Below are 24,719 nucleotides of genomic sequence, written 5' to 3'. Positions count from 1 at the left end.
AACCAATCCGTCAGTAATTACTGACGGAATAATCCCTCAGTAACGCACCATCAGATTCATTGCAGCAGTACTGATGTTTTTGCAGATCTGCATTAGTAACAGAATATTCCGCCAGTAATGCACTTTCCACCCTTTTTTTTTTGTTACATCACTTTTTTATTTTAATTAAAGATATAAATTTAATTAAACTCAAATAAACTAAAGGAAAAAAAATTAAACATAATAAGACACAAATTAATTAAACTATAACTAATTATCATAAATAGTTTTTGTACAAAATCATAAATATTTCAATAATATTCATACAATAAAAAACTAACAAGAATAAACTAATTATCAAAATATTTAGGAAAATTTGATCCTCATCTCCCTTATGATGATATCCCAATCATGTTTCTTCCTCTCCCTATATTTTGGGGATTTTCTTACGAAACATGATCCATAAAAGTATTAAAGTTTCTCATAAAACATTCCTCCTCTGGTATGTTGAAATCAACACGATTGAAAATAGGTCTTGCCGATGAAGATGTCTGGAGATCACCTACAAGGATATGATATCTATGATACTCATCATGATCAAGACACACATATGGGAGCTGGAGGCAAGGGCGTTTGTTGGTTGCGGCAATGTATATCTGATCGTCGACGTCTGCTGTGATAACAGGAACAAGAAAATGATTATATGGAAAATAAAAGAAGTCAAACTAAATATTGAATTCGTATTTAAAGATTGAAATATTAGTACCAAATTAGTAATAAAACTAAAAAAAATGAATCGGTTTTAAGTTCATATCCCCAAATCGTCATAATGCGGTGTTATTTCATGATCATATGTATCTCGTTGCCAATCACTAGTTATTATATAATAGAAAGAAATGCTTCAGGAAAGGGGGATCTGGACATTCAATATTGGTGTGGCTAACATAAGTGGACAAAGAAATCATAATTTTCAAAAACTAACAATTTGAAAATCAAAGCAACTCAGCAAGTGTGTTTCATACATCACAGACAGTTCATAAACTAACAAATTCCAATTTCAAATAAAATTTAGTATAACTTGAATTGCCCAAATCAGAAAAATGAAAACTGATAGGGTATTTTGTTTTACAATTTAATACCTGTGACAACAAGGAGTGGTACTTGACTCAAAGCATATCTCTAAACAAATCTGCATAACAGGTAAAAGATAGGAATCTAATTCACATAGTCCTATAGTTTGTGTTCCATTAGAAAGAACAAAGATTAAAAGATAGGAATCTAATTCACAAAACAAAACCTACATTTGGTTCCAAATTGCAATGTATTAAGCTTTTCTTTTATAACTTGCTTTCACTAGAAACAATGTAGAAAGCTTTTCTTTTTAACTTGTTTTCCCCAATCTGAAACAATAACCGCAGTTATTAGAATAAATTTTTAGCAAATATTGAAAGCAAATAAGCTCAGAAGGATGACCTATGGACCACTGAAACTTGATAACCTCTGCTTCATTTTTATAATAACCTCGGCAAAAAGTGGTAAAAGAGAGGACATAACTAGAACTAGAAATATGTGTATTGTAAGATACTAATAACCATGTTTACAGTTTGTTTCTTTTTCTAACTTTCTATCTTCTAGCCATGAGAGAACAAATCACACTTTCTCTCCATGAGTATTAGTTAAACTTAAAAATTCAGCACTACTACTCTTATATCAATATATAGATCAACTGTGCCACATAGAGAAAATTAATACTCAACCTATTCTGTAATCAAACCTCCCAAATAAACTTTACTTTCATGACCTTAAAAAGCCATCATACATTTAGCATAAAAAAAATCACTAGCATATTTTAATTCATCAGGACATTGAAAGGAAATAAGATCGGAAGGAAGACCTGTAGGCTTGCTTCTTATCATTCTAAGGCGTGAGCAGAAAATTCCAACAAATGAAAGTTGCAAAAAATAAACTAACATTGGCATTAGTGGTTTATACCTAGAAAATCAACAAAAAGACCATTTTTAAAATAGTATTTGAAAAAACAAAAGCAAAATTAACTTTGGTAATCAGTATCAGTATCAGACCAGTTTCCATTCTTTCTAAATATCAGTTTTCATTCAAAAAGAACAAAAATTTAGTATAAGAACATTTCATGTCTAGTTGCTCAATGTTCCTAAAATTCATTTTTACGATCAAAGGAAACCATTTTAAAACTCAACTACATTTGAACCATCATAAATCATATCACATAAACCTTTATTATAGAATAGATTCAGAAATATATCAGTGCCAAAATCAATACAAATGTAACTAATTAACATTAGTTATAAGAACCCTCCACATGTCAATAAGAAGTAGAGCAACAACACATGACAACATCATAACCCAGTTACTTGCTGCTACACAAATAAGTTAATTAATGAATTAAGCTAATTTAACATGAGAATTTTCATTAATCCCACATACAAATTTCAAGCCTAACTAAATAAATTCACATACACACCAACAAAAAGGGAAAATCAGTTAGGGTTTCAATTTTTGTTCTATTGCATGTCAATTTCCTTATCCTAATTGCAAATTCAAGTTCCCTTTTGCTATAATTAGAACCTAATTTGAGAAAATCACCTCAATTAGTATTGATCCGTCAAGGTTTTGATGAAGTGTGTGGGTTCACCAAGCTCTAAACCTTCATTCTTCACCTTTTACTCCTTCAAAACGAGCCCTTCATCTTCTTCGTCGAGTAATAGACAGCTGCCTATTAATGAGATGAACACATAAGCAAACCCTTGAAAGGAAAACGATTGAGATAAAGCACGGTTGAACAACAAACAAGAGAGGACCGATTGAGATGAAGGGAAAACGGTTGAGATTTTGATGTTTGAACGACTGGAAAGCAAACAATATGAAGAGATGAAGCCAAATGCGATGAAGGGAAACCCAGATGTGTATTTTTCTGGTAGAAAGCCAAATGCGTGTTTCTTCTTGTTTTAATTTTCTTATTTTGTTTCTTTTTAATTATATAAATTGAATTACTGGCGGATTTTAGAGGTAGAAATCTTAAATTACGGGCAGACATTGAATGCCATGGATTACTAGCGGATATTAAAGGGTACTGACGGATTGTTAATTCTTTCAAAACATTAGTGACAGATTTACATCCGTCACTAATACAATGTCACGTGTAACCGTACTCCATTATCATTATTGACGGAAAATATCCGTCAGTAATCAAAAGGAGATTAGTTATTAATATTACTGGCGAATTTATCTGTCAGTAACGGAAATCTTTGAAATATTGAGGATTTATTCCGTCAATAATGTTATTGAGGGTTTTTTTTTTAATTACTGAGGGTGTACTCCGTCAGTAATCACTGAGGATCTAAATCCCTCAGTAATGCAATTTTGAGTTGGTTAGTAATTTGGAGAATTCTTGTAGTGAACATTTGTCTTTTTAATTATTATTATTTTTCTATTTTTTCTCTGTAGATCGATTGTTTCAATTACTTAATCACAAATCAATGGAGAACAAGAGGTGGTTGAACATAGTTGTTGATGGCAACAAAGCTTTGGAGCAATATTGGCATGATATTCTTTCAAACTATCTTGAAAAAATTGTCAGGTTTTGATTTTTTTTCCCTTGTATATAATATCTCACTTTGCCACATAATTTATTTTAGACTAAAATTATGGTATACTTTTCACACGATAATTCATATTTTCAGTCATGCATGAAGACTAATAAGATAAGGTCACAAAAGGTCAAGGTCGAAACATATGACGTATGTGACACATATGACGTACATATAATTGGTATGGTTAATTAAATGGTATAATCATGCAATATAATTATTAAGAAAATATTTTAATTCCTTTCAAAAAAAGAAAATATTTTTATAGATATATCACAAAAAGAGAAAATGTTTTAATGTTTGGTGGTTGGAGTTGAATGTGGTCAAAATTTTCACTCAAAAAAAGAAAGTGGTCAAAACTATACCAAAAAAAAAACCATAAAGAGAAAATTGATTAAAATAAATTTCATCAACCGATAAATCTAAAATTTGAAATTAAACTTTTACTAGACAACATATAATGTTAACACTTTTGTGTCTTTGTAAAAAAAAATCATGTCAAAAAAGTTAATTTTTTTTATAGATAACTAGTTAAATTATTGATTGACTATCTTTTTCATCATATGTATTTTGATTTTATTTGTTTTTTACTTTTCACTTTGAGTTAATTGTAGATTGTGTGAAGAAACAAGTCCTTCTTATAATTATGAGAACAATTTACCTCAACATGAGTGTGAAGTTTCTCCATAAGAAAATGAGTGTGAAATAATTGTTCTTTAACTTAAACTAATATTGAATAATTGTGAGTATTTGTTCTTTAACTACCTAGGATGATACAAAGTTGACTTTAAAACACAAATGATGTTCTTTATCAAAAAAAAAAAAAAATTTGATAAAATAATTCATCAAACATATGATTGTTGATTCTGATTTCTTCTAACCATAATTTTGTTATTGTTTTATCAAGAATAAATGAATATTTCTGCTTATTTGAAATGCCTTGCAAATTAACAAAATATTTGATGTTATTGAAATTCATAATACATAGTGATATTATGACAAACTCTTTGTAATTAATAAAAAACAAAAGTGATATATGCAAACAAAAAAAAAAGGTTTTTATTTTTTACCTAATTGCACCGAATACACATATTAGAAGTAGTGGACTCCATATCATTCATTGAATCCTATGTTGATCGTTGTAAAACATGCATCACCGTTTCAAATAACGAAAAAATGTTCTCTAATTTTAAGGAGATAAAAACACTTGTCTTTTTTTTTCTATCTTTTTTTTTTATTTGGCTCACGTCATCTTCAACTTAATTTTCTCCACATTTTAATCGCACTTCAATCTCTTCTATAGACTTGAAGGATATATTTCTAACCATCACTAAATTCAAGGGATTCATTTATCTCTATTGACAAGAAAACCAAATCTCATAACTAGGTTGTTGTTCTTTTATTCATATTTCAAAGTTAAGAGTTTGCACCTCTTAAAAAGAGCAATCCATCCATGAGCCAAACAACCCAAGCCTAGGGCTTTAGGCTTCAAGGAGAAAATGTTGAAATTCAAAGTACATAGTGATAGTATGATAAACTAGTTGTAATTAAGAGAAATCAAAGATGATCTATGTCAAAAAATAGTTTTTATTGTTTAATTAATTGCACCGAATACACACTTAAAAAGTAGTGGACTCCACATCATGTTAGGGATCCAATATTGATTGTTGGAAAACATGTATCACCGTCTTAAATAACAGAAAACATTTTCCAATTTTAAGGAAATAAAAACACTTGTCTTGTACAAATAAAAATATAGTTTAACTGCAAATGTATAATATGACATAATAGATACTGATGTCTACCAACTTAGTTAGTCAAAACGAGAATATCATATCCTCCTCAACCCATATTTGTACATTGGACTCAATAAAATTTGATTTACTGTTATTTTATTTTATATAAATCATGTGTTCTTTTTAATTTTATTTTTTAAAAAATTATTATAAAATTTTCCTTTAAAAAAAAGAATTATTATAAAATTTATTTTAACCACTAATTATGTTGGGGAATCTCTCAAAAAGAGTTATGTCTGACCAAAATTGTCAAGACTTCATCTCAAAATATGTATGTCATTATAACATGTTCATATGAATTAAAAATTCAAATTGATTTGAATTTTCTAAAGGTTATGTTTTATTTTCTAAAAGTACCCTTATTTACTCTATTTATATCCTAAAGGAATAGCTGAAAAAGTAATTGCAAATGATAAGGGAAAATGTGAGGATATATGGTTTCATGTAAATGGTTTATTTGCTTATAATCTATGATTTAAATATACCATAATTTGCCAATTAACTTACTAATCATATAAATGTGTATCACCTTTTCCCTTGATGGTTATGCAGGTGCTTTGTTGGTGAAAGCCAAGAGCAGGTAATTTTAGAAGTTGAATCAATATTATTTTTTATGAGATATTACAAGTTATTGAGTTCTTTCTATTGTAAACATGCTTGATTAATCAAATTGATTGATTTAGAACTTACATTTTAAGGTTTATTGTTCATCTTATACATTCATATCACTCATCCAATACTTCACTAAAAATCAAATTAAGATACACAATCATATGCTAGTTTTACCTCTATATGTTTTATTCTAAAGTTATGCAAATGTATACCAATTTTCAAGTCCTATGATTAATATGTCTTATCTTACAATGTATTACTTTTTCTCTACAGGAAAGTTATCTTGGACTAGTACTTTATAATGCAAATTCTGAACTAGGTATTACTTTTATCTTTTTATCTTTTGGTACAAGATATATGTCCTTTATATTTAATGCATGTTATGTTTACATGCGGTTTTGATGAAGCTATAAATCCTAATAAATATGTCTAGTTTTGAATTTGGGTTGGACCTAACTCAACCCTTATAAAATTAATTTGTAAGATGATGATTATTCCCCACTAATAACCACATTTTCAGACATCTCTTAACATACCATAACCCCTCACGCCCACAACTAAAGATATGTATCATGACTTGAGTGGTATGATAATGGGTGGCTCAACAAATATCGAATACTCTCAAACGCTATTTTACAAGTTAGTTAAGATTAAGAGAATTTAATTTTCCAACCTTCCCACACACCCTATTTTTGGTTTCTAAATTGCATAAATGGAGAGTTTTTAAACGTGTTTTACGCTTTCAGAAGATAAAATATGAAATGTAGTAGGGTGTTTGAGAAAATAGTAGGGCGTGATAATAAAACATCTAAGATTAATCGTAAGTTGGTTATTATTAGTTAATGATTAAGGCCCAAAAATTAAGGTCCATCTATTGTGATCCAAGCCCAACCATTCAAGGATCCATCAATTAACGCGTACTTTCTTGCATGAAATGTGCATGGTTTCTTGCATGAGAAACACTTGAATTGGTGCATGAATAACACTTGGCTTCTTGCATAAAATGTACATGACTTCTTGCATGAAAAACACTTGTCATGGTACATGAACTACATTTGGCTTCTTGCATGGACTGCGCATGGTTTATTGCATGAAAAACCCTTGGATTTAATTACACTTGGCTTCCTGCATGAAAAACACTTGGTTTGGTGCATTAATTACACTTGGATTCTTGCATGGAATACACATCGCTTCTTGCATGAAAACCATTTTTCTTGGTGCATGAATCACACCTGACTTCCTGCATAAAATGCTCATGGATTGATACATGAATATTAATTGACTTCTTGCATGAAATACAGGTGGCTTCTTGCTTGAATTGTACATGTCCATGAATTACATTTGTGTCTTCTTGCATGAATAAATAACAACTGGTTTCTTGCATGAATTACAAGTGTCTTCTTGCACGAACTACGCATAGTTCGGTCCATGAATAACATTTGGCTTCCGGCGTGAATAACACTTGGATTCTTGATTGAGAAACTTCTTAATTTTGCTTCTATAAATAGAATTCAATAATGTAATTTATGTATCATTGAAAAATTAGAAAATCAAAGTGTGTGTGTTTCTGAAACAAAGTGTCTATGTTTTAGCTTACTGGTTCTGAACTGGTAAGCTTACTAAGATCATCATAATAAGTATATCTTAATTTTATTTTATTTTTTTTTATAATTTTTCTCATCTTATGAATTTCAAATAATTTATTTTGTATTCAGTGGAAGCAGGCTATGACATGCAATTTATAAACTGGACTAAAGATGTGACTAAATTTATGGAAAATTTGTCACATTTATCTTTCAATGGAAATGATGCAAATCAATCTACCATGGCAGAAGGCTTAGCAGAAGCTCTAGTGGTATGTCAACACACACACACATATATGTTTTAATTTTCATCATTGGATTATAAATTTAACTATATTATATATGTTATTAATTAACAATTATAACATTGTTTTTGATTTATCAGATGTATCCAAAGCCATGTGATACAATGACAGAAAGAGAATACTATATTTCAGAAAGACATTGTATTCTAGTTGCTCCAGGTGATCCTGCTCCTAAGAGTATGTTAGTGTGTCTGCCAATGATTCAAAGAGCTCATGTTATTGGTCAAAGATTAAAGGCTTGTCAGGCCGATTTTCTCGAGGTCGCCAAAACATGTATCCCGGTAATATACTAAAACACGACAGATTTTAATTGTGTATTGTGGTTGCATGATGTAGCGGATGCAGAGCTGTTAGATCTAAGTGCAAGATCAAATAGTGTCTATTTACACTTATATTCAACGGCACAGCAACCGCTAGAGAAGAATTTTACATAAATTTTTGGATAAGGATCTTCTGTTGCGGATGCATGTTCATTGGTTGGAGGGATGTTAGATCTAGGTGCAAGATTCAATTGTACTCGTTTCCATCTAGATTTAACGGCTCTCCATTCGAAGAAATTTATTTGTTAAAATTGAAAGAATTAAACAATTTAGTACTCCATAAGGCTAAGAGATTAAATTGTCTAATCTTATAATTTAAGAAAATTAAATGGTGATTTATTTACCTTCATTTATTGATATTGACTATACTAATTTTGCTACACACAGCTATCTGTTTCCCTATCAGTGATAACTCCTAATCCAGTTCCAATTTTTGGAGCCATATTTAATATGGTAAGTGTTACCCTCTCATATATAAAATCATTGAATTGATATCTTAATTTTTTGTCTCACATAATGTACTTGGTACAGTTTAAACTTAAGATTAAGATTTCATTTAGTATAGTCTTAGCACCGCCCCTAAGAGCCACCGTCCTGGCGACTGGCACTCTACGGAGATTTACTCGGACTTCTCGGTCAGACACGCCAGGGCCGACCCAACTTGCTAAGAGGCCTAAAACAAATTTTACAACGAGGCCTTCAGAAATCAAAAGAAATTTTGAGGCCTTAAGCCCTTGCTTGAGTGGCTTGGCCCTTGGGCCATCCTAGAGCCCATCGTATGTAGCCCTTTATTTATGTTTTGGTGAGTATGTTGATGATTTTGTATTCCTTGTGTTGTAGGGAAACAATGCGTTAACATTGTCAAATGCTCCAATCTCAAGTTACAGCACTGGCCAATTGACTGTTTTATTGTCAAAAAACTTCAGAGAGGCACACATTGCACTGAAAGAAAAAGGAATAATGGAATATCCTTCAACAACAAGTGTAGGATCAATCAGTGCAGCACCTGATACAACACTTTTAAGAGCTTTCTCTACCAATTTTCAAGGTTATTATTTCTATCCATATATTTGTGTGCGCGCGTGTGTGTTCTTTCACAATTTTTTAAAGCATTTTCTTACTTTGTTTTATTTGTTTAACATTTTCAGAAGAACAAGTCTCCTCCTCTATGGCAATAGGAGACAGAATACACGAAACTGGCAATGCTATAACACCGGTAACGTACCTCTTTTATATTTATAATTTATCTGTTGGAATAATTCGAGTCGCTCTATTTTTTGTTATTTAATTTTCTTATGATATTAACATACAATATATTATTGTTCAGGAGCCTGTAAGCACCTCGCAACATAATTCACAGGAGTTGGTTGTATCAAAAGCTACAGATCAGGAGAACATTGTTCAAATGAATCTATACGAAGATATCATGTCTGAGCTTGACAGCGACGATGATCTTTTTAAACCGAATAAAAGATCAAAAACATTTGCACCACTAGAGGATGACGCTGATCTGCAAGATTTTTTCAAATTTGATCAAAACACTTTTTTTGATGGTTTTGACCAATTCCTTGAACAACAAGATCAACAAGTAATGAACCAACAACAGATTCCGACGGAAGAAGCTGGAGTAGATTTTGCAAAAGAGCTGCAAGAAATTCTGAATGGTGCTTCAAGGAATACATCAACAGCTCAAACTGCCAATGTTGAATGTACCACAAGTTCATTTCAGGAAGTGAACGTTCAACCCGAAGAACTACGAGCTCCTGCTCCAAATGCCGGAGAAGGGTCTTCGACAGGGCTACTTCATGAAAGCAATTTACAGTTATGGTATAATCCTCACGCCATGACGAGCACATCAACATTGGATTCTCAGAGTTTCCCAACTAATGCTTTCAATGGGAATATGACGAGCATATCAACATTGGATTCTCAGAGTTCCCAAACTAATAATTTCAATAGGAATATGACGAGCACATCAACATTAGATTCTCAGAGTTTCCCCACTAATGCTTTCAATGGGAATTTTACATTTTCTAATGTAATGGCAAACTCTCAGATGCAGCAACCTCAACCAGTCTCATCACAAAACCAGTTTTCCGGGTTTCCTGGTTTTGCTAGAGGACAAATAGGCAACTTCTCGGGGCAGCCTGTTGGACAAACGGGAAACTTCTCGGGGCAGCCTGTGGGACAACATTTTCAGGCCTACAACCATTTCCTGAGGAATAATAACACGGCAGCGTATAATCTTCCTGCATTTGGAGCAAACACTTGGCTTCGTCCGATGCAAAGCTTGTCTCCCTCGTATCCGAGTGCGAGAATGCATTTCCCTACCCTCGAAGAAATACAAGACTACGTTCAAACATGGGAGGTAAAATAGATTATGTTCATTATTTAAGAGAGAAAAAACATCTATATCTTTTTCCATAGATTTAGTTTCTCTACTTTTACGAAGTCACTGATATATGAATTATGATGAATCGACTCACGTTTTGACTTTTTATCAGGGTCTTGATCTTCAAAATTTAAAACACGGCTTTGATGATCTTGATTTGACGGTCCAAATAGTATAAAATGAGTGATTTGTTAAAAGCTAACACTAAGCCATGTTACTCTAAATTGTTGTCATACTATTTTCTTTAAGGGCGATTATGTCGGCTATTTACATAATACTAGCTTTTATTTTGCAGGGTTGTTTATATTTTTCTAATTTTTTTCATTTCATCAGTACTTGAGTAAATATTTTAGTATCTTAACTTCATTGTTAGCTTGATTGTGAAGAAATATTTTCTCTGTTGCATCCAGGGAACTCTAGCAGGAAAAATTACGTCTAGCCGCACGACCATCTTGAGAGCAAAGGTATGATAAAATCTTTCTTGACCTAGAACATCTAGTTTGTTTAAGATTTTTAACATTCTAACAACTTTTATGAAAATATTTGAAATCAAAATGTATAGCTTAACATTTTCCTTGTTTCTTTCCTTGTAACAGGCTTTCAAGAAATCAAGTACGCCACCAACGTAAGTGGATCCTCTTTTGTATAACCCTAAATTTTGTAACAAAACTTTGGTGTTACATTTCTCAAATCAACATGCCTAATTGTTTTTTATTTATCTATTTTTAATTAATAGTTACCAATCATACTAAGTATGCAAAACAAGCATGAATCAGTTTCTTGTTTTGTTATAACTCTCTGGTTATCGAGGGAAACAGACCTTGGTAATCTAGATTCCTCGAAAAATCCTTGTATAATGCACACAAGTGAATATTATTATTTTATGAACTGATAATTGTTTATTTTTGCTACATTTTTCAGGCTTACACTTGGCTGGCCTGGTAGGTTGGAGATTAGCAACTATCTACCTCAAAAGGCTCTCCTCCATACCAGGAGGTAATTTTTAATTATTTATGCACAATGATGTATATTTAAATTAATATTACACTATTATGTTTGCTTACATATTCTAATAATGTTCAATTGCAGATTTTCCCAACCAATACATTATCTTTTCTTTCATGTGGCTAAGTATGGCAATGTAGATCTATACAATCACTGTAAAACCAGAAATAATGTGAGAATTAAATATTACAAAAAGCACTGTCACACAGACATATATATATACTTGGAGTTCAATTTTTATAAACAATCAAATTTACACATTCATCTAATAAGTTGTCTTCTCATAAGTTTAAAAATATATAAATAATTCTACTAATGAAATGATGTGCTAACAAATATGTTAACATATACATATACATGCACATACTGATTTATATGATATAGTCACATGCATTTTTCTTGCCATTTTTATTTGAATATGTGTGAATTATTTTGATGTTAAATGTTTTCATGCAGTGTGCAAAAGTAGATCTACAGTTCCAAACAATAATACTGTCTCCAACTGAAAGAGAACCACTCTTTGTTGGAACAGTATTCCCTGGGGTGAGTATAATATTCCAAAGTTTCTAACCTTATAGTTTTTTGAATATTGAGCTACATGTATGAGAATTTTCATTACTTATTTCAATATTTATAATCTAACTAAATAAAATATATGACAGGGAACAATATTTATAGAACAAGCATAATAATCAGAGAATAGAAGTCTTCTTTTTTCATGTGATGAAGCTGGTGTAATCACATGAATACCTTCAAGTAGATGGAAGTGTTCTGTGTATTATAATGTTTCCAGGAAGACTTGATTAGGAACATGTAAATTATCATTGTAAATATATCTGAGCAGCATTCATGAAAAGTTAAGCTTTTTGTGTTGATTACCACTGTAACCAAACTTTTTCCCACTAAGTGGGATCGACTACATGTATCAAATTACGCCATAATGTTATATCATAAATCATAATTTAATCCAACTCCTTAAGCTCCAAGTCTTTTCTATTAGTTTGTGTTCGCAAGACCTTTGTACTAGCTGTTTTTCTATGTATATATTGCCTTTTAAAAAAAAACTCAAGCCTTATGAAAAACATCAAACATCCCTTAAGAAACAAGCACTTGGCACACTAATTTTCATACATCAATTTCATAGCATATATTTAAGAGTTGGGAATTTATCTGAGAGCGAGTAAACAAGCTTAAATTTTTCATTCTTTCTGTTGAAATTGCTAACGTTGTATTTTGAGCTTCGATTTTTTTATCCTTTCTATTAAGAGTTAAATCTGATATTTTTCTCAAACATTTGTTTATCTTGTAACTTAGCCTGGAAGTGGCTTGTTCCTTAAAGGCTTGATCGTACTAAGATAGATTTGATATGACTTGAGTATAGTCAGTATGATAGTACTATACTTTGGTGGTTGAAAGTTTTTAATTTTAGTGCATATCCTAGAATAACTATCATGTTATGAATCATGGAATCCCATGGATAAAGATCATAGTGATCAGCTAGAGAGAGCATAGTAGTATTCATGTGAGAGATAACTACAGAGACTCATAGGAGAATCAATAGATTTGATAAAAGATGATTGAAATGATACACGAGTGTTCCTATATATATATATATATAGAGAGAGAGAGAGAGAGAGAGTTTAGTTGTGTAACTAACTCTAACTAACTCTTAACCAAGCTTCTAACTCTAGTTTACCTATCAACTAACTATAGTTGATTATTCATACTCTAATATACTCTAATATATCAGGTTTGTAGTGAAATAGTATAATTTTTGGCATTGATATTTGGTGGCATTTCACATGGGAAAGTCTAAAACTTTCCCACCATGGATCAGTTTGGTTTTAATCATTTAATCAAAGGAATACCACAGCATTATCATGCTCTTTCATCACTATATTTTTTTTCACATTCTCTTTCCTCCATGTGTCTCTCGCCCAACAAGAAAACACCACCACCAATTCTCCTTCAAACAAATCAATTTCAACTCTCCTTCAACCATTCTACGTTGAACGTCTTGATTTTGGGAAGATGGGATATGGGTGCTTTTCCTTTCACTTTTTTCCTCAGTTTTCATTTTGACTCAAATTTAATTGTTTTTAATGATTTTAATTTTGTGGGTATTTGATTTTAGTTGCAAGCATTATAGGAGATGATGCAGAGTGTTCCTTGTTACAATTAGATTTACTCTTTATGTCCTTGTTGCAACTTTATTTCTTATTCCTTTTCCTTCATTTTCCTTTGTTTTCTGATCTGGGTCTGGCGAATCTTTGTTATTTTCTTCATTTTTAGAGCATGCTGCAAAAACCAATTTTAAATGCCATGAACTTGTTCAACGAGATGTTGAGCAAGTATGAATAATGTACCCTTAATTTGTTATTTTCATGATTTATTGGTTATTGTTCTTCATCATTCAAATAAAATTCCATAGACGGAGGTTGAAGACAATGAAAGTGAAAGCTAAGCCGTGAATGACACTAAGAGGTTGATGAAGAAAGAATATACAATGTACAACCTATAGTAAGATCAGTGTTCCCTTTTAATCTGATGGTTAAAAAAAAAGTTTTTCATGGTGGAAAAGGATTCACCTTTCCCATGTGAAATGCCACCTTGATATTTTTCCTCTTTTTGAAGATGACAATGTATATAAACTACATGATTATGAAACCCGTTTTGATCATTTAAATATCAAAATAAAGACACCATGTGTATATTTCAAAAACTACATACCAAATCAAATATCTATGTGACATCAAAATTTTGTTGCTTAATAATCATTTCTCGTCCCAAAATGAGTGTGCAGTGCACTTACAGAAGGAGACAAAAAGTAAAAATTGTTTGGCACTTTTGATCCAAAGGCCAAGATTTCATCTTCAAAAGTAAAGTATCTTATCATAAGGCTTTGTTTGAGAGATTCATGGAGGCGCATTATCAAACACGCTATACTTAAACACAACCAATTTAATGATTAAAACTAATAAAATAAACATTAAAGAGCCAATTTGTAAAATAATAATAATAATAATAATCATATTTTCTTTTCCTATATATTCCTTCTACACACTCAATACCCTGACTCAGATCCACTCTTTCTAAGAAAACTAAAACTATTTCATCGGTTGCCACCCACAACATCCATTACCGTCATTGAAATTTGATATTTTCTTGCACCTCACTAAAAAAACCTTCTCTTTTTCTTCCTTTCCTTTTGCCCTTTTGATTCGAAAATAAAACTCATCTTTGGTTTTCTCCCGTTAAACTATTACACTGTTGGAGTTTTCGCATACCATAAAGGTACTTGTTCCTGTTAGAAGTAGAGAGATATCGTGGTATATTCTTATGTCTTTGTCATCAAAGAAAGCTAAGATCCACACTAAAGTCATGTTAAAAAAGTCATTCCAAAATTCCTCACTGTATGGGAGTGGGAGTTTAGATCTCTTCCATCACTGGAGGTTTCAGTTGAAGAGAGAAAGACGTGAAAATTAAAATAATTTTACAAAATACACCAATTTCATGTCTTTCTCTCTTCAACCGAATATAACCTTCCAATTTTTAAATATAATATTTGTTGAAAGGCAACTGATAAAAGGCTTCATGGGGCTCTTGTTGATCATTGTTAACATGATTTTTAATGATATGTTACAAAAAAACATAAATTTTAATGAGAAAAACTTGCATGTGATCACAATACTTTAATAGAGGCAAAACTGCAAGGAAAAAGATGATACAGTGAAAAATCTGAAACTTTCATATATATCTTTTTTTTTCTTTTTTGTCTAATTTTCTTCTTCTTATTTTACAAGTTGGAATTTTATGTCTATTTTATTGAATGTAAATTTTTGTTGGTTGTGTCTAAAGATGGGTGTTGAATTTGCACTTAATTTATTTACCTTTTTAACTTTACAAATGATTTGTTTTGAATCTATAGAATATAATTAAAGTTGGTCAACAAAATAAAATTTGGAAAGACATGATTTAAAAAAATTGAGTAAAAAAATTAAAAGTTTCCTTCTTATACATTTTGTGTCATGTATTCATTCCTGCAGGTCTAAAAGGTTTAAGTTACATTGTGAAAATCTAAGAGGAGGTGAGTTCCATAAATTAATATTTTCTTCTTCTTCTTCTTGATTTCACTCCTATTTTATATTTTTCTATCTAACATTTGTCTTTTTAATTATTATTTTTCTTTGTAATTTTTGTGTGTAGATCGATTGTTTCAATTACTTAATTACAAATCAATGGAGAACAAGAGGTGGTTAAACATAGTAGTTGATGGCAACAAAGCTTTGGAGAAATATTGGACCGACATTCTTTCAAACTATCTTGAAAAAATTGTCAGGTTTGATTTCTTTTTCCCCTTGTATAATATATTCCATTTTGATTTGTTAAAAAAAAAAATATATTTCACATTGCCACATAATTTTTTTTTTGCAACCAAAAAATAATACTAATATTAGGCTAAAAAAATATCATTTTTAAGTAAAAACAAATGGAGAATTATGGTATACTTTAGACACGATGATTCATATTTTCAATCATGCATGAAAACTAATAAGATAAGGTTACAAAATGTCAAGGTTGAAACATATGACGTATGTGACATATATGACGTATATGTAATTGGTATTGTTATTTAAATGGTATAATTGAATATGCAATATAATTATTAAGAAAATATTTAAATTCCTTTCAAAAAAAGAAAATATTTTTATAGATATATCACAAAAAGAGAAAATGTTTTAATGTTTGGTGGTTGGTGTATATAGAGTTGAATGTGGTCAAAATTTTCAGTCAAAAAAAAGAAAGTGGTCAAAACTATACCAAAAAAAAAAACATAAAAAGAAAATTGATTAATATAAATTTCATCAACTGATAAATCTAAAATTTGAATTTAAACTTTTACTAGACAACATAATGTTAACACTTTTGTGTCTTGGTAAAAAAAAAAAATAATTATGTCAAAATAGTTAATTTTTTTTATAGATAACTAGTTAAATTATTGATTGACTATCTTTTTCATCATGTATTTTGATTTTATTTGTTTTTTACTTTTCCCTTTGAGTTAATTGAAGATTGTGTGAAGAAACAATTCCTTCTTATAACTATGAGTAAAATTTACCTTAAAATGAGTGTGAAATAATTGTGAACATTTGTTCTTTAACTACCTAGGATGACACAAAGTTGACTTTAAAACATCAATGATGTTCTATATCAATTTTTTTTTGATAAAATAACTCATCAGATATATGATTGTTGATTCTGATTTCTTCTAACCATAATTTTGTTATTGTTTTATCAAGAATAAATGAATATCTCTGCTTATTTGCAATTCCTTGAAAATTAACAAAATATTCGATGTTATTGAAATTCATAATACATAGTGATATTATGAAAAACTCTTTGTAATTAAGAAAAAACAAAAGTGATATATGCAAAAAAAAAAAAAGGTTTTTATTTTTTAATTAATTGCACCGAATACACATATTTAGAAGTAGTGGACTCCACATTATTCATTGAATCCTATGTTGATCGTTGAAAAACATGCATCACAGTCTCAAATAACAAAAAAATGTTCTCTAATTTTAAGGAGATAAAAACATCTGTCTTTTTTTCTATCTTTTTTTTTTTTTTGGCTCACGTCATCTTCAACTTAATTTTCTCCACATTTTAATCGCACTTCTGTCTCTTCTATAGATTTGAAGGATACATTTCTAACCATCACTAAATTCAAGAGATTCATTTATCTCTATTGACAAGAAAACCAAATCTCATAACTAGGTTGTTGTTTATTTATTCATTTTTCAAAGTTAAGAGTTTGCACCTCTTAAAAAGAGCAATCCATCCATGAGCCAAGCAACCTAAGCCTAGGGCTTTAGATTTCAAGGAGAAAATGTTGAAATTTAAAGTACATAGTGATAGTATGATAAACTAGTTGTAATTAACAGAAAACAAAGATGATCTATGTCAAAAAATAGTTTTTATTGTTTAATTAATTGCACCGAATACACACTTAGAAAGTAGTGGACTCCACATCATGTTTGAGACCCAATATTGATTGTTGAAAAACATGTATCACCGTCTTAAATAACAGAAAAGATTTTCCAATTTTAAGGAAATAAAAACACATGTCTTGTACCAATAAAAATATAATTTAACTGCAAATGTATAGTATGACATATTAGATACAGATGTCTACCAACTTAGTTAGTCAAAACGAGAATATTATATCCTCCTCAACCTATTATCAAATTTTTCTTAAAGAAAATAATTATTATAAAATTTATTTTAATCACTAATTATGTTGGGGAATCTCTCAAAAAAGTTATGTCTGACCAAAATTGTCTCGATTTCATCTCAAAATATGTATGTCATTATAACATGTTCATATGAATTAAAAATTCAAATTGATTTGAATTTTAAAGGTTATATTTTATTTTCTAAAACTACCCTTATTTACTCTTTTTAAACCCAAAAGGAATAGCTGAAAAAGTAATTGCAAATGGTATGGGAAAATGTGAGGATATATGGTTTCATGTAAATGGTTTATTTGCTTATAATCTATTATTTAGATATGCCATAATTTGTCAATTAACTTACTAACCATATAAATGTGTATCACCTTTTCCCTTGATGGTTATGCAGGTGCTTTGTTGGTGAAAGCCAAGAGCAGGTAATTTTAGAAGTTGAATCAAATTTTTTTTTTTGTTGAGATATTACAAGTTATATATTAAGTTCTTTCTATTGTAAACATGCTTATTAATCAAATTGATTGATTTACAACTAACATTTTATGGTTTATTGTTCATCCTATACATTCATATCACTAATCCAATACTTCACTAAAAATCAAATTAAGATACACAATCATATGCTAGTTTTACCTCAATATGTTTTATTCTTAAGTTATGCAAATGTATACCAATTTTGAAGTCCTATGGTTAATATGTTTTATCTTACAATGTATCACTTTTTCTCTACAGGAAAGTTATCTTGGTCTAGTACTTTATAATGCAAACTCTGAACTAGGTATTACTTCTATCTTTTTATCTTTTGGTACAAGATACATGTCATTTATATTTAAAGCATGTTATGTTTACATGCGGTTTTGAAGCTATAAATCCTAATAAATATGTCTTGTTTTAAATTTGGGTTGGACCTAACTCAACCTTTATAAAATCGATTTGTAAGATGATGACTATCCCCAACTTATAACCACATTTTCAGACATCTCTCACCAATGCAATACTCCTAACATACCATAACCCCTCACGCCCACAACTAAACATATGTATCATGACTTGAGTGGTATGATAACGGGTGGCTCAACAGATATCGAATAGTCTCAGACGCTATTTTAGAAATTAGTTTGGGCCTAACTCGAACCTTACAAAGGTACTTACAAGTTAGTTAAGATTAAGAGAATTTCATTTTCCAACCTTCCCACACGCCCTATTTTTGGTTTCTAAATTCCATAAATGGAGAGTATTTACATGTGTTTTACGCTTTTAGAAGATAAAATATGAAATGCAGTAGGGTGTTTGAGAAAATAGTTGGGCATGATAAGAAAACATCTAAGATTAATTGTAAGTTGGTTATTATTAGTTAATGATTCAGGCCCGAAAATTAAGGTCCATCTATTGTGATCCAAGCCCAACCATTCAAGGATCCATCAATTAATGCGTACTATCTTGCATGAAATGCGCATGGTTTCTTGCATGAGAAACACTTGAATTGGTGCATGAATAAAATTTGGCTTCTTGCATGAAATGTACATGACTTCTTGCATGAAAAACACTTGTCATTCTGCATGAACTACATTTGGCTTCTTGCATGGACTGCACGTGGCTTCTTGCATGAAAAACACTTGGATTTGTGCATTAATTACACTTGGCTTCCTGCATGAAAAACACTTGGTTTGGTGCATGAATTACACTTGGATTCTGGCATTGAATACACATGGCTTCTTGCATGAAAACCATTTTTCTTGGTGCATGAATCACACTTGACTTCCTGCATGAAATGCTCATGGATTTATGCATGAATATCAATTAACTTCTTGCATGAAATACAAGTGGCTTCTTGCTTGAATTGTGCATGCCGTGGTGCATAAATAACAACTGGCTTCTTGCCTGAATTACAAGTGGCTTCTTGCACGGACTACGCATGGTCCGGTGCATGAATAACATTTGGCTTCCGGCATGAATAACACTTGGATTCTTGATTGAGAAACTTCTTTATTTTGCTTCTATAAATAGAATTCCATAATGTAATTTATGTATCATTGAAAAATTAGAAAATCAAAGTGTGTGTGTTTCTGAAACAGAGTGTCTATGTTTTACCTTACTGGTTCTGAACTGGTTAGCTTACTAAGATCATCATAATAAGTGTATCTTAATTTATTTATTTTTATAATTTTTCTCATTTTATGAATTTCAAATAATTTATTTTGTATTCAGTGGAAGCAGGCTATGACATGCAATTTATAAACTGGACTAAAGATGTGAATAAATTTATGGAAAATTTGTCACATTTATCTTTCAATGGAAATGATGCAAATCAATCTACCATGGCAGAAGGCTTAGCAGAAGCTCTAGTGGTATGTCAACACACACACACACACATATATGTTTTAATTTTCATCATTGGATTATTAATTTAACTATATTATATATGTTATTAATTAACAATTATAACATTGTTTTTGATTTATCAGATGTATCCAAAGCCATGTGATACAATGACAGAAAGAGAATACTATATTTCAGAAAGACATTGTATTCTAGTTGCTCCAGGTGATCCTGCTCCTAAGAGTATGTTAGTGTGTCTGCCAATGATTCAAAGAGCTCAAGTTATTGGTCAAAGATTAAAGGCTTGTCAGGCCGATTTTCTCGAGGTCGCCAAAACATGTATCCCGGTATTATACTAAAACACCACAGATTTTAATTGTGTATTGTGGCTGCACGATGTAGCGGATGCAGAGCTGTTAGATCTAAGTGCAAGATCAAATAGTGTCTATTTACACTTATATTCAACGGCTCTGCAACCTCTAGAGAAGATTTTTACATAAATTTTTGGATAAGGATCTTCTGTTGCGGATGCATGTTCATTGGTTGCAGGGACGTTAGATATAGGTGCAAGATTCAATTGTATTTGTTTGCATCTAGATTTAACAGCTCTCCAATCGAAGAAATTTATTTGTTAAAATTGAACGAATTAGACAATTTAGTACTCCATAAGGTTAAGAGATTAAATTGTCTAATCTTATAATTTAAGAAAATTAAATGGTGATTTATTTACCTTCATTTATTGATATTGACTGTGCTAATTTTGTTACACACAGCTATCTGTTTCCCTATCAGTGATAACTCCTAATCCAGTTCCAATTTTTGGAGCCATATTTAATATGGTAAGTGTTACCCTCTCATATATAACATCGTTGAATTGATATCTTAATTTTTGGTCTCTCATAAGGTACTTGGTACACTTTAAACTTAAGATTAAGATTTCATTTAGTATAGTCTTAGCACTGCCCCTAAGAGCCATCGTCCTGGCAACTGGCACTCTACGGCGATTTACTCGGACTTCTCGGTCAGACACTCCAGGGCCGACCCAACATTTAAGAGGCCTAAAACAAGTTTTACAACGAAGCGTTTTGAAATCAAAAGAAATTTTGAGGCCTTAAGCCCTTGCTTGAGTGGCTTGGCCCTTGGGCCATCCTAGAGCCCCTCGTATGTAGCCCTTTATTTATGTTTTGGGGAGTATGTTGATGATTTTGTTTTCCTTGTGTTGTAGGGAAACAATGCATTAACATTGTCAAATGCTCCAATCTCAAGTTACAGCACTGGCCAATTGACTGTTTTACTGTCAAAAAACTTCAGAGAGGCACACGTTGCACTGAAAGAAAAAGGAATAATGGAATATCCTTCAACAACAAGTGTAGGATCAATCAGTGCAGCACCTGATACAACACTTTTCAGAGCTTTCTCTACCAATCTTCAAGGTTATCATTTCTCTCCATATATATATATATATATATATACACACACGTCTGTGTGTGTGTGTTTTGTCACAAGATTTTGTTGTCACTGCATAAGTTATAGTTAAACTTATTGATTTTAATAAGTTATAATTTATTAGTATCATATATGTAACAATCAATCTTCGCTATTCTTACCAGATAAATATTTGATTCAATTATAGTACCAATTTTTTAAAGCATTTTCTTATTATCATTTTACATTTTCAGAAGAACAAGTCTCCTCCTCCATGGCAATAGGGGACACAATACGTGAAACTGACAATACTATAACACCGGTAACGTACCTCTTTTATATTTATAATTTATCTGTTGGAATGATTCGAATCGCTCTATTTTTTGTTATCTATTTTTCTTATGATATTAACATAAAATATATTGTTGTTCAGGAGCCTGTAAGCACCTCGCAGCATAATTCTCAAGAGAACATTGTTCAAATGAATCTATACGAAGATATCATGTCCGAGCTTGACGACGATGATCTTTTTACACCGAATAAAAGATCAAAAACATTTGCACCACTAGAGGATGACCCTGATCTGCAAGATTTTTTCAAATTTGATCAAAACCCTTTTGAAGGTTTTGACCAATTCATCAAACAAGATCAACAAGTATTCAACCAACAAGAGATTCCGACGGAAGAAGCTGTATTCAACCAACAACAGATTCCGACGGAAGAAGCTGGAGTAGATTTTGCAAATGAGCTGCAAGAAATTCTGAATGGTGCTTCAAGGAATACATCAACAGCTCAAACTGCCAATGTTGAATGTACCACAAGTTCATTTCAGGAAGTAAACAAATATGTTGCTCCTGCTTCAAATGTCGGAGAAGGGTCTTCGACAGGACTACTTCATGAAAGCAATTTGCAATCATGGTATAATCCTCATGCCATGACGAGCACATCAAAATTGGATTCTCAGAGTTTCCCAACTAATGCTTTCAATGGGAATATGACCAGCACATCAACATTGGATTCTCGTAGTTTCTCAACTAATAATTTCAATGGGAATTTTACATTGTCTAATGTAATGGGCAACTCTCAGATGCAGCAACTTCAACCAGGCTCATCACAAAACCAGTTTTCCATGTCTCCTGGTTTTGCTAGAGGACAAGTGGGCAACTTCTCGGTTCAGCCTATGGGACAACATTTTCAGGCCTGCAATCAGTTCCTGAGGAATAATAACACGGCATCGTATAATCTTCCTGCATTTGGAGCAAACACTTGGCTTCGTCCGATGCCAAGCTTGTCTCCCTCGTATCCGAGTGCGAGCATGTGTTTCCCTACCCTCAAAGAAATACAAGACTATGTTCAGACGTGGGAGGTAAAATAGATTATTTTCATTATTTAATATAGTATCATAACTTCATTGTTAGCTTGATTGTGAAGAAATATTTTTTCTGTTGCATCCAGGGCACATTAGCAGGAAAAATTACGTCGAGTCGCATAACCATCCTGAGAGCAAAGGTATGATAAAATCTTTCTTGACCTAAAACATCTAGTTTGTTTAAGATTTTAACATTCTAACAACTTTTATGAAAATATTTGAAATCAAAATGTATAGCTTAACATTTTCCTTGTTTCTTCCTTGTAACAGGCTTTCAGGAAATCAAGTACGCCACCAACGTAAGTGGATCCTCTTTTGTATAACCCTAAATTTTGTAACAAAACTTTGGTGTAAAATTTCTCAAATCAACATGCCTAATTGTTTTTTATTTATCTCTTTTTAATTAATAGTTACCAATCATACTAAGTATGCAAAACAAGCATGAATCAGTTTCTTGTTTTGTTATAACTCTCTAATTATCGAGGGAAACAGACCTTGGTAATCTAGATTCCTCGAAAAATCCTTGTATAATGCGCACAGGTGAATATTATTATTTTCTGAACTGATAATTGTTTATTTTTGCTGCATTTTTCAGGCTTACACTTGACTGGCCTGGTAGGTTGGAGATTAGCAACTATCTACCTCAAAAGGCTCTCCTCCATACCAGGAGGTAATTTTTAATTATTTATGCACAATGATGTATATTTAAATTAATATTACACTATTATGTTTGCTTACATATTCAAATAATGTTCAATTGCAGATTTTCCCAGCCAATACATTATCTTTTCTTTCATGTGGCTAAGTACAGCAATGTAGATCTATACAATCACTGTAAAACCAGAAATAATGTGAGAATTAAATATTACAAAAAGCACTGTCACACAGACATATATATACTTGGAGTTCAATTTTTATAAACAATCAAATTTACACATTCAACTAATAAGTTGTCTTCTTATAAGTTTAAAAATATATAAATAATTCTACTAAAGAAATGATGTGCTAACAGATATGTTAACATATACATATACATACCATATACATGCACATACTGATTTATATGATATAGTCACATGCATTTTTCTTGCCATTTTTATTTGAATATGTGTGAATTATTCTGATGTTAAATGTTTTCATGCAGTGTGCAAAAGTAGATCTACAGTTCCAAACAATAATATTGTCTCCAACTGAAAGGGAACCACTCTTTGTTGGAACAGTTTTCCCTGGGGTGAGTATAATATTCTAAAGTTTCTAACCTTATAGTTTTTTTAATATTGAGCTACATGTGTGAAATTTTCATTACTTATTTCAATATTTATAATCTAACTAAATAAATATATGACAGGGAACGATATTTATAGAACAAGCATAATAATCAGAGAATAGAAGTCTTCTTTTTTCATGTGATGAAGCTGGTTTAATCACATGAATACCTTCAAGGAGATGGAAGTTTTCTGTGTATTATAATATTTCCAGGAAGACTTGATTAGGAACATGTTAATTATCATTGTAAATATATCTGAGCAGCATTCATGAAAAGTAAAGCTTTTTGTGTTGATTACCATTGTAACCAAACTTTATCCCACTAAGTGGGATCGGCTACATGTATCAAATTACGCCATAATGTTATATTATAAATCGTATTTTAATCTTTAAGTCTTTTTTATTAGTTTCTCTTATAAATTATTTGGTCTTTAAACAATTATATAACTCCATCAATTTTAAAAACTAAAGCGT

At 31.1% G+C, this 24,719-nt stretch overlaps 2 protein-coding genes and 1 long non-coding RNA gene across 9 annotated transcripts in view; 2 read left to right on the top strand and 1 right to left on the bottom strand.

The window, feature by feature from the left end:
- LOC25496886 (mediator of RNA polymerase II transcription subunit 25) overlaps positions 1–12,617 on the top strand; it is a 28,102-nt gene extending 15,485 nt beyond the window's left edge. Inside the window, exons 10-17 of one of the 3 annotated variants that reach the window (XM_039835227.1) lie at positions 9,370–9,437; positions 9,549–10,589; positions 11,024–11,077; positions 11,210–11,238; positions 11,535–11,609; positions 11,703–11,790; positions 12,075–12,161; positions 12,281–12,617. In XM_039835227.1, coding sequence (XP_039691161.1) covers positions 9,370–9,437; positions 9,549–10,589; positions 11,024–11,077; positions 11,210–11,238; positions 11,535–11,609; positions 11,703–11,790; positions 12,075–12,161; positions 12,281–12,307 — 1,469 coding nt within the window. In that variant the 3' untranslated portion in view covers positions 12,308–12,617. Of the gene's footprint in view, positions 1–9,369; positions 9,438–9,548; positions 10,590–11,023; positions 11,078–11,209; positions 11,239–11,534; positions 11,610–11,702; positions 12,162–12,280 lie in introns of those variants that run through there. The other 2 variants (XR_005646711.1, XM_039835226.1) reach the window with 2 other exon arrangements.
- LOC112422517 (uncharacterized) lies at positions 235–3,084 on the bottom strand. Of its 2 annotated transcripts, XR_003012848.2 has the most exons (5): positions 2,602–3,084; positions 1,874–1,971; positions 1,281–1,379; positions 1,119–1,168; positions 235–652 (listed from the first exon to the last, which is right to left on the bottom strand). It is a non-coding gene; the product is annotated as an uncharacterized lncRNA (long non-coding RNA). The 2 variants fall into 2 exon arrangements; XR_003012847.2 differs by lacking the exon at positions 1,874–1,971 and having other exon boundaries at positions 2,602–3,080.
- LOC120580923 (mediator of RNA polymerase II transcription subunit 25-like) lies at positions 7,390–24,596 on the top strand. 4 transcript variants are annotated; one of them, XM_039835229.1, is made up of 17 exons: positions 14,802–14,912; positions 15,665–15,705; positions 15,825–15,957; positions 18,261–18,288; positions 18,599–18,644; positions 20,075–20,214; positions 20,332–20,532; positions 20,959–21,024; positions 21,411–21,618; positions 21,865–21,932; positions 22,044–22,976; positions 23,066–23,119; positions 23,250–23,278; positions 23,575–23,649; positions 23,743–23,830; positions 24,124–24,210; positions 24,328–24,596. In XM_039835229.1, the coding sequence occupies exons 3-17, from the start codon at positions 15,857–15,859 to the stop codon at positions 24,352–24,354; spliced, it is 2,151 nt and encodes a 716-aa protein (XP_039691163.1). In that variant the 5' UTR covers positions 14,802–14,912; positions 15,665–15,705; positions 15,825–15,856; the 3' UTR covers positions 24,355–24,596. The 4 variants fall into 4 exon arrangements, with proteins under 4 accessions (XP_039691165.1, XP_039691163.1, XP_039691166.1 ...); XM_039835231.1 differs by lacking the exons at positions 14,802–14,912; positions 15,665–15,705; positions 15,825–15,957; positions 18,261–18,288; positions 18,599–18,644 and adding an exon at positions 7,390–7,623; XM_039835232.1 differs by lacking the exons at positions 14,802–14,912; positions 15,665–15,705; positions 15,825–15,957; positions 18,261–18,288; positions 18,599–18,644 and adding an exon at positions 19,531–19,975 and having other exon boundaries at positions 20,084–20,214.
- The last annotated feature ends 123 nt before the right edge of the window (positions 24,597–24,719 follow it).

The sequence above is a fragment of the Medicago truncatula genome, chromosome 6 (assembly GCF_003473485.1).
Source record: "Medicago truncatula cultivar Jemalong A17 chromosome 6, MtrunA17r5.0-ANR, whole genome shotgun sequence".
Lineage (NCBI taxonomy): Eukaryota > Viridiplantae > Streptophyta > Magnoliopsida > Fabales > Fabaceae > Medicago > Medicago truncatula.
Note: the sequence above shows the minus strand (reverse complement) of the source record. Positions and strands in the feature narration are given on the sequence as shown.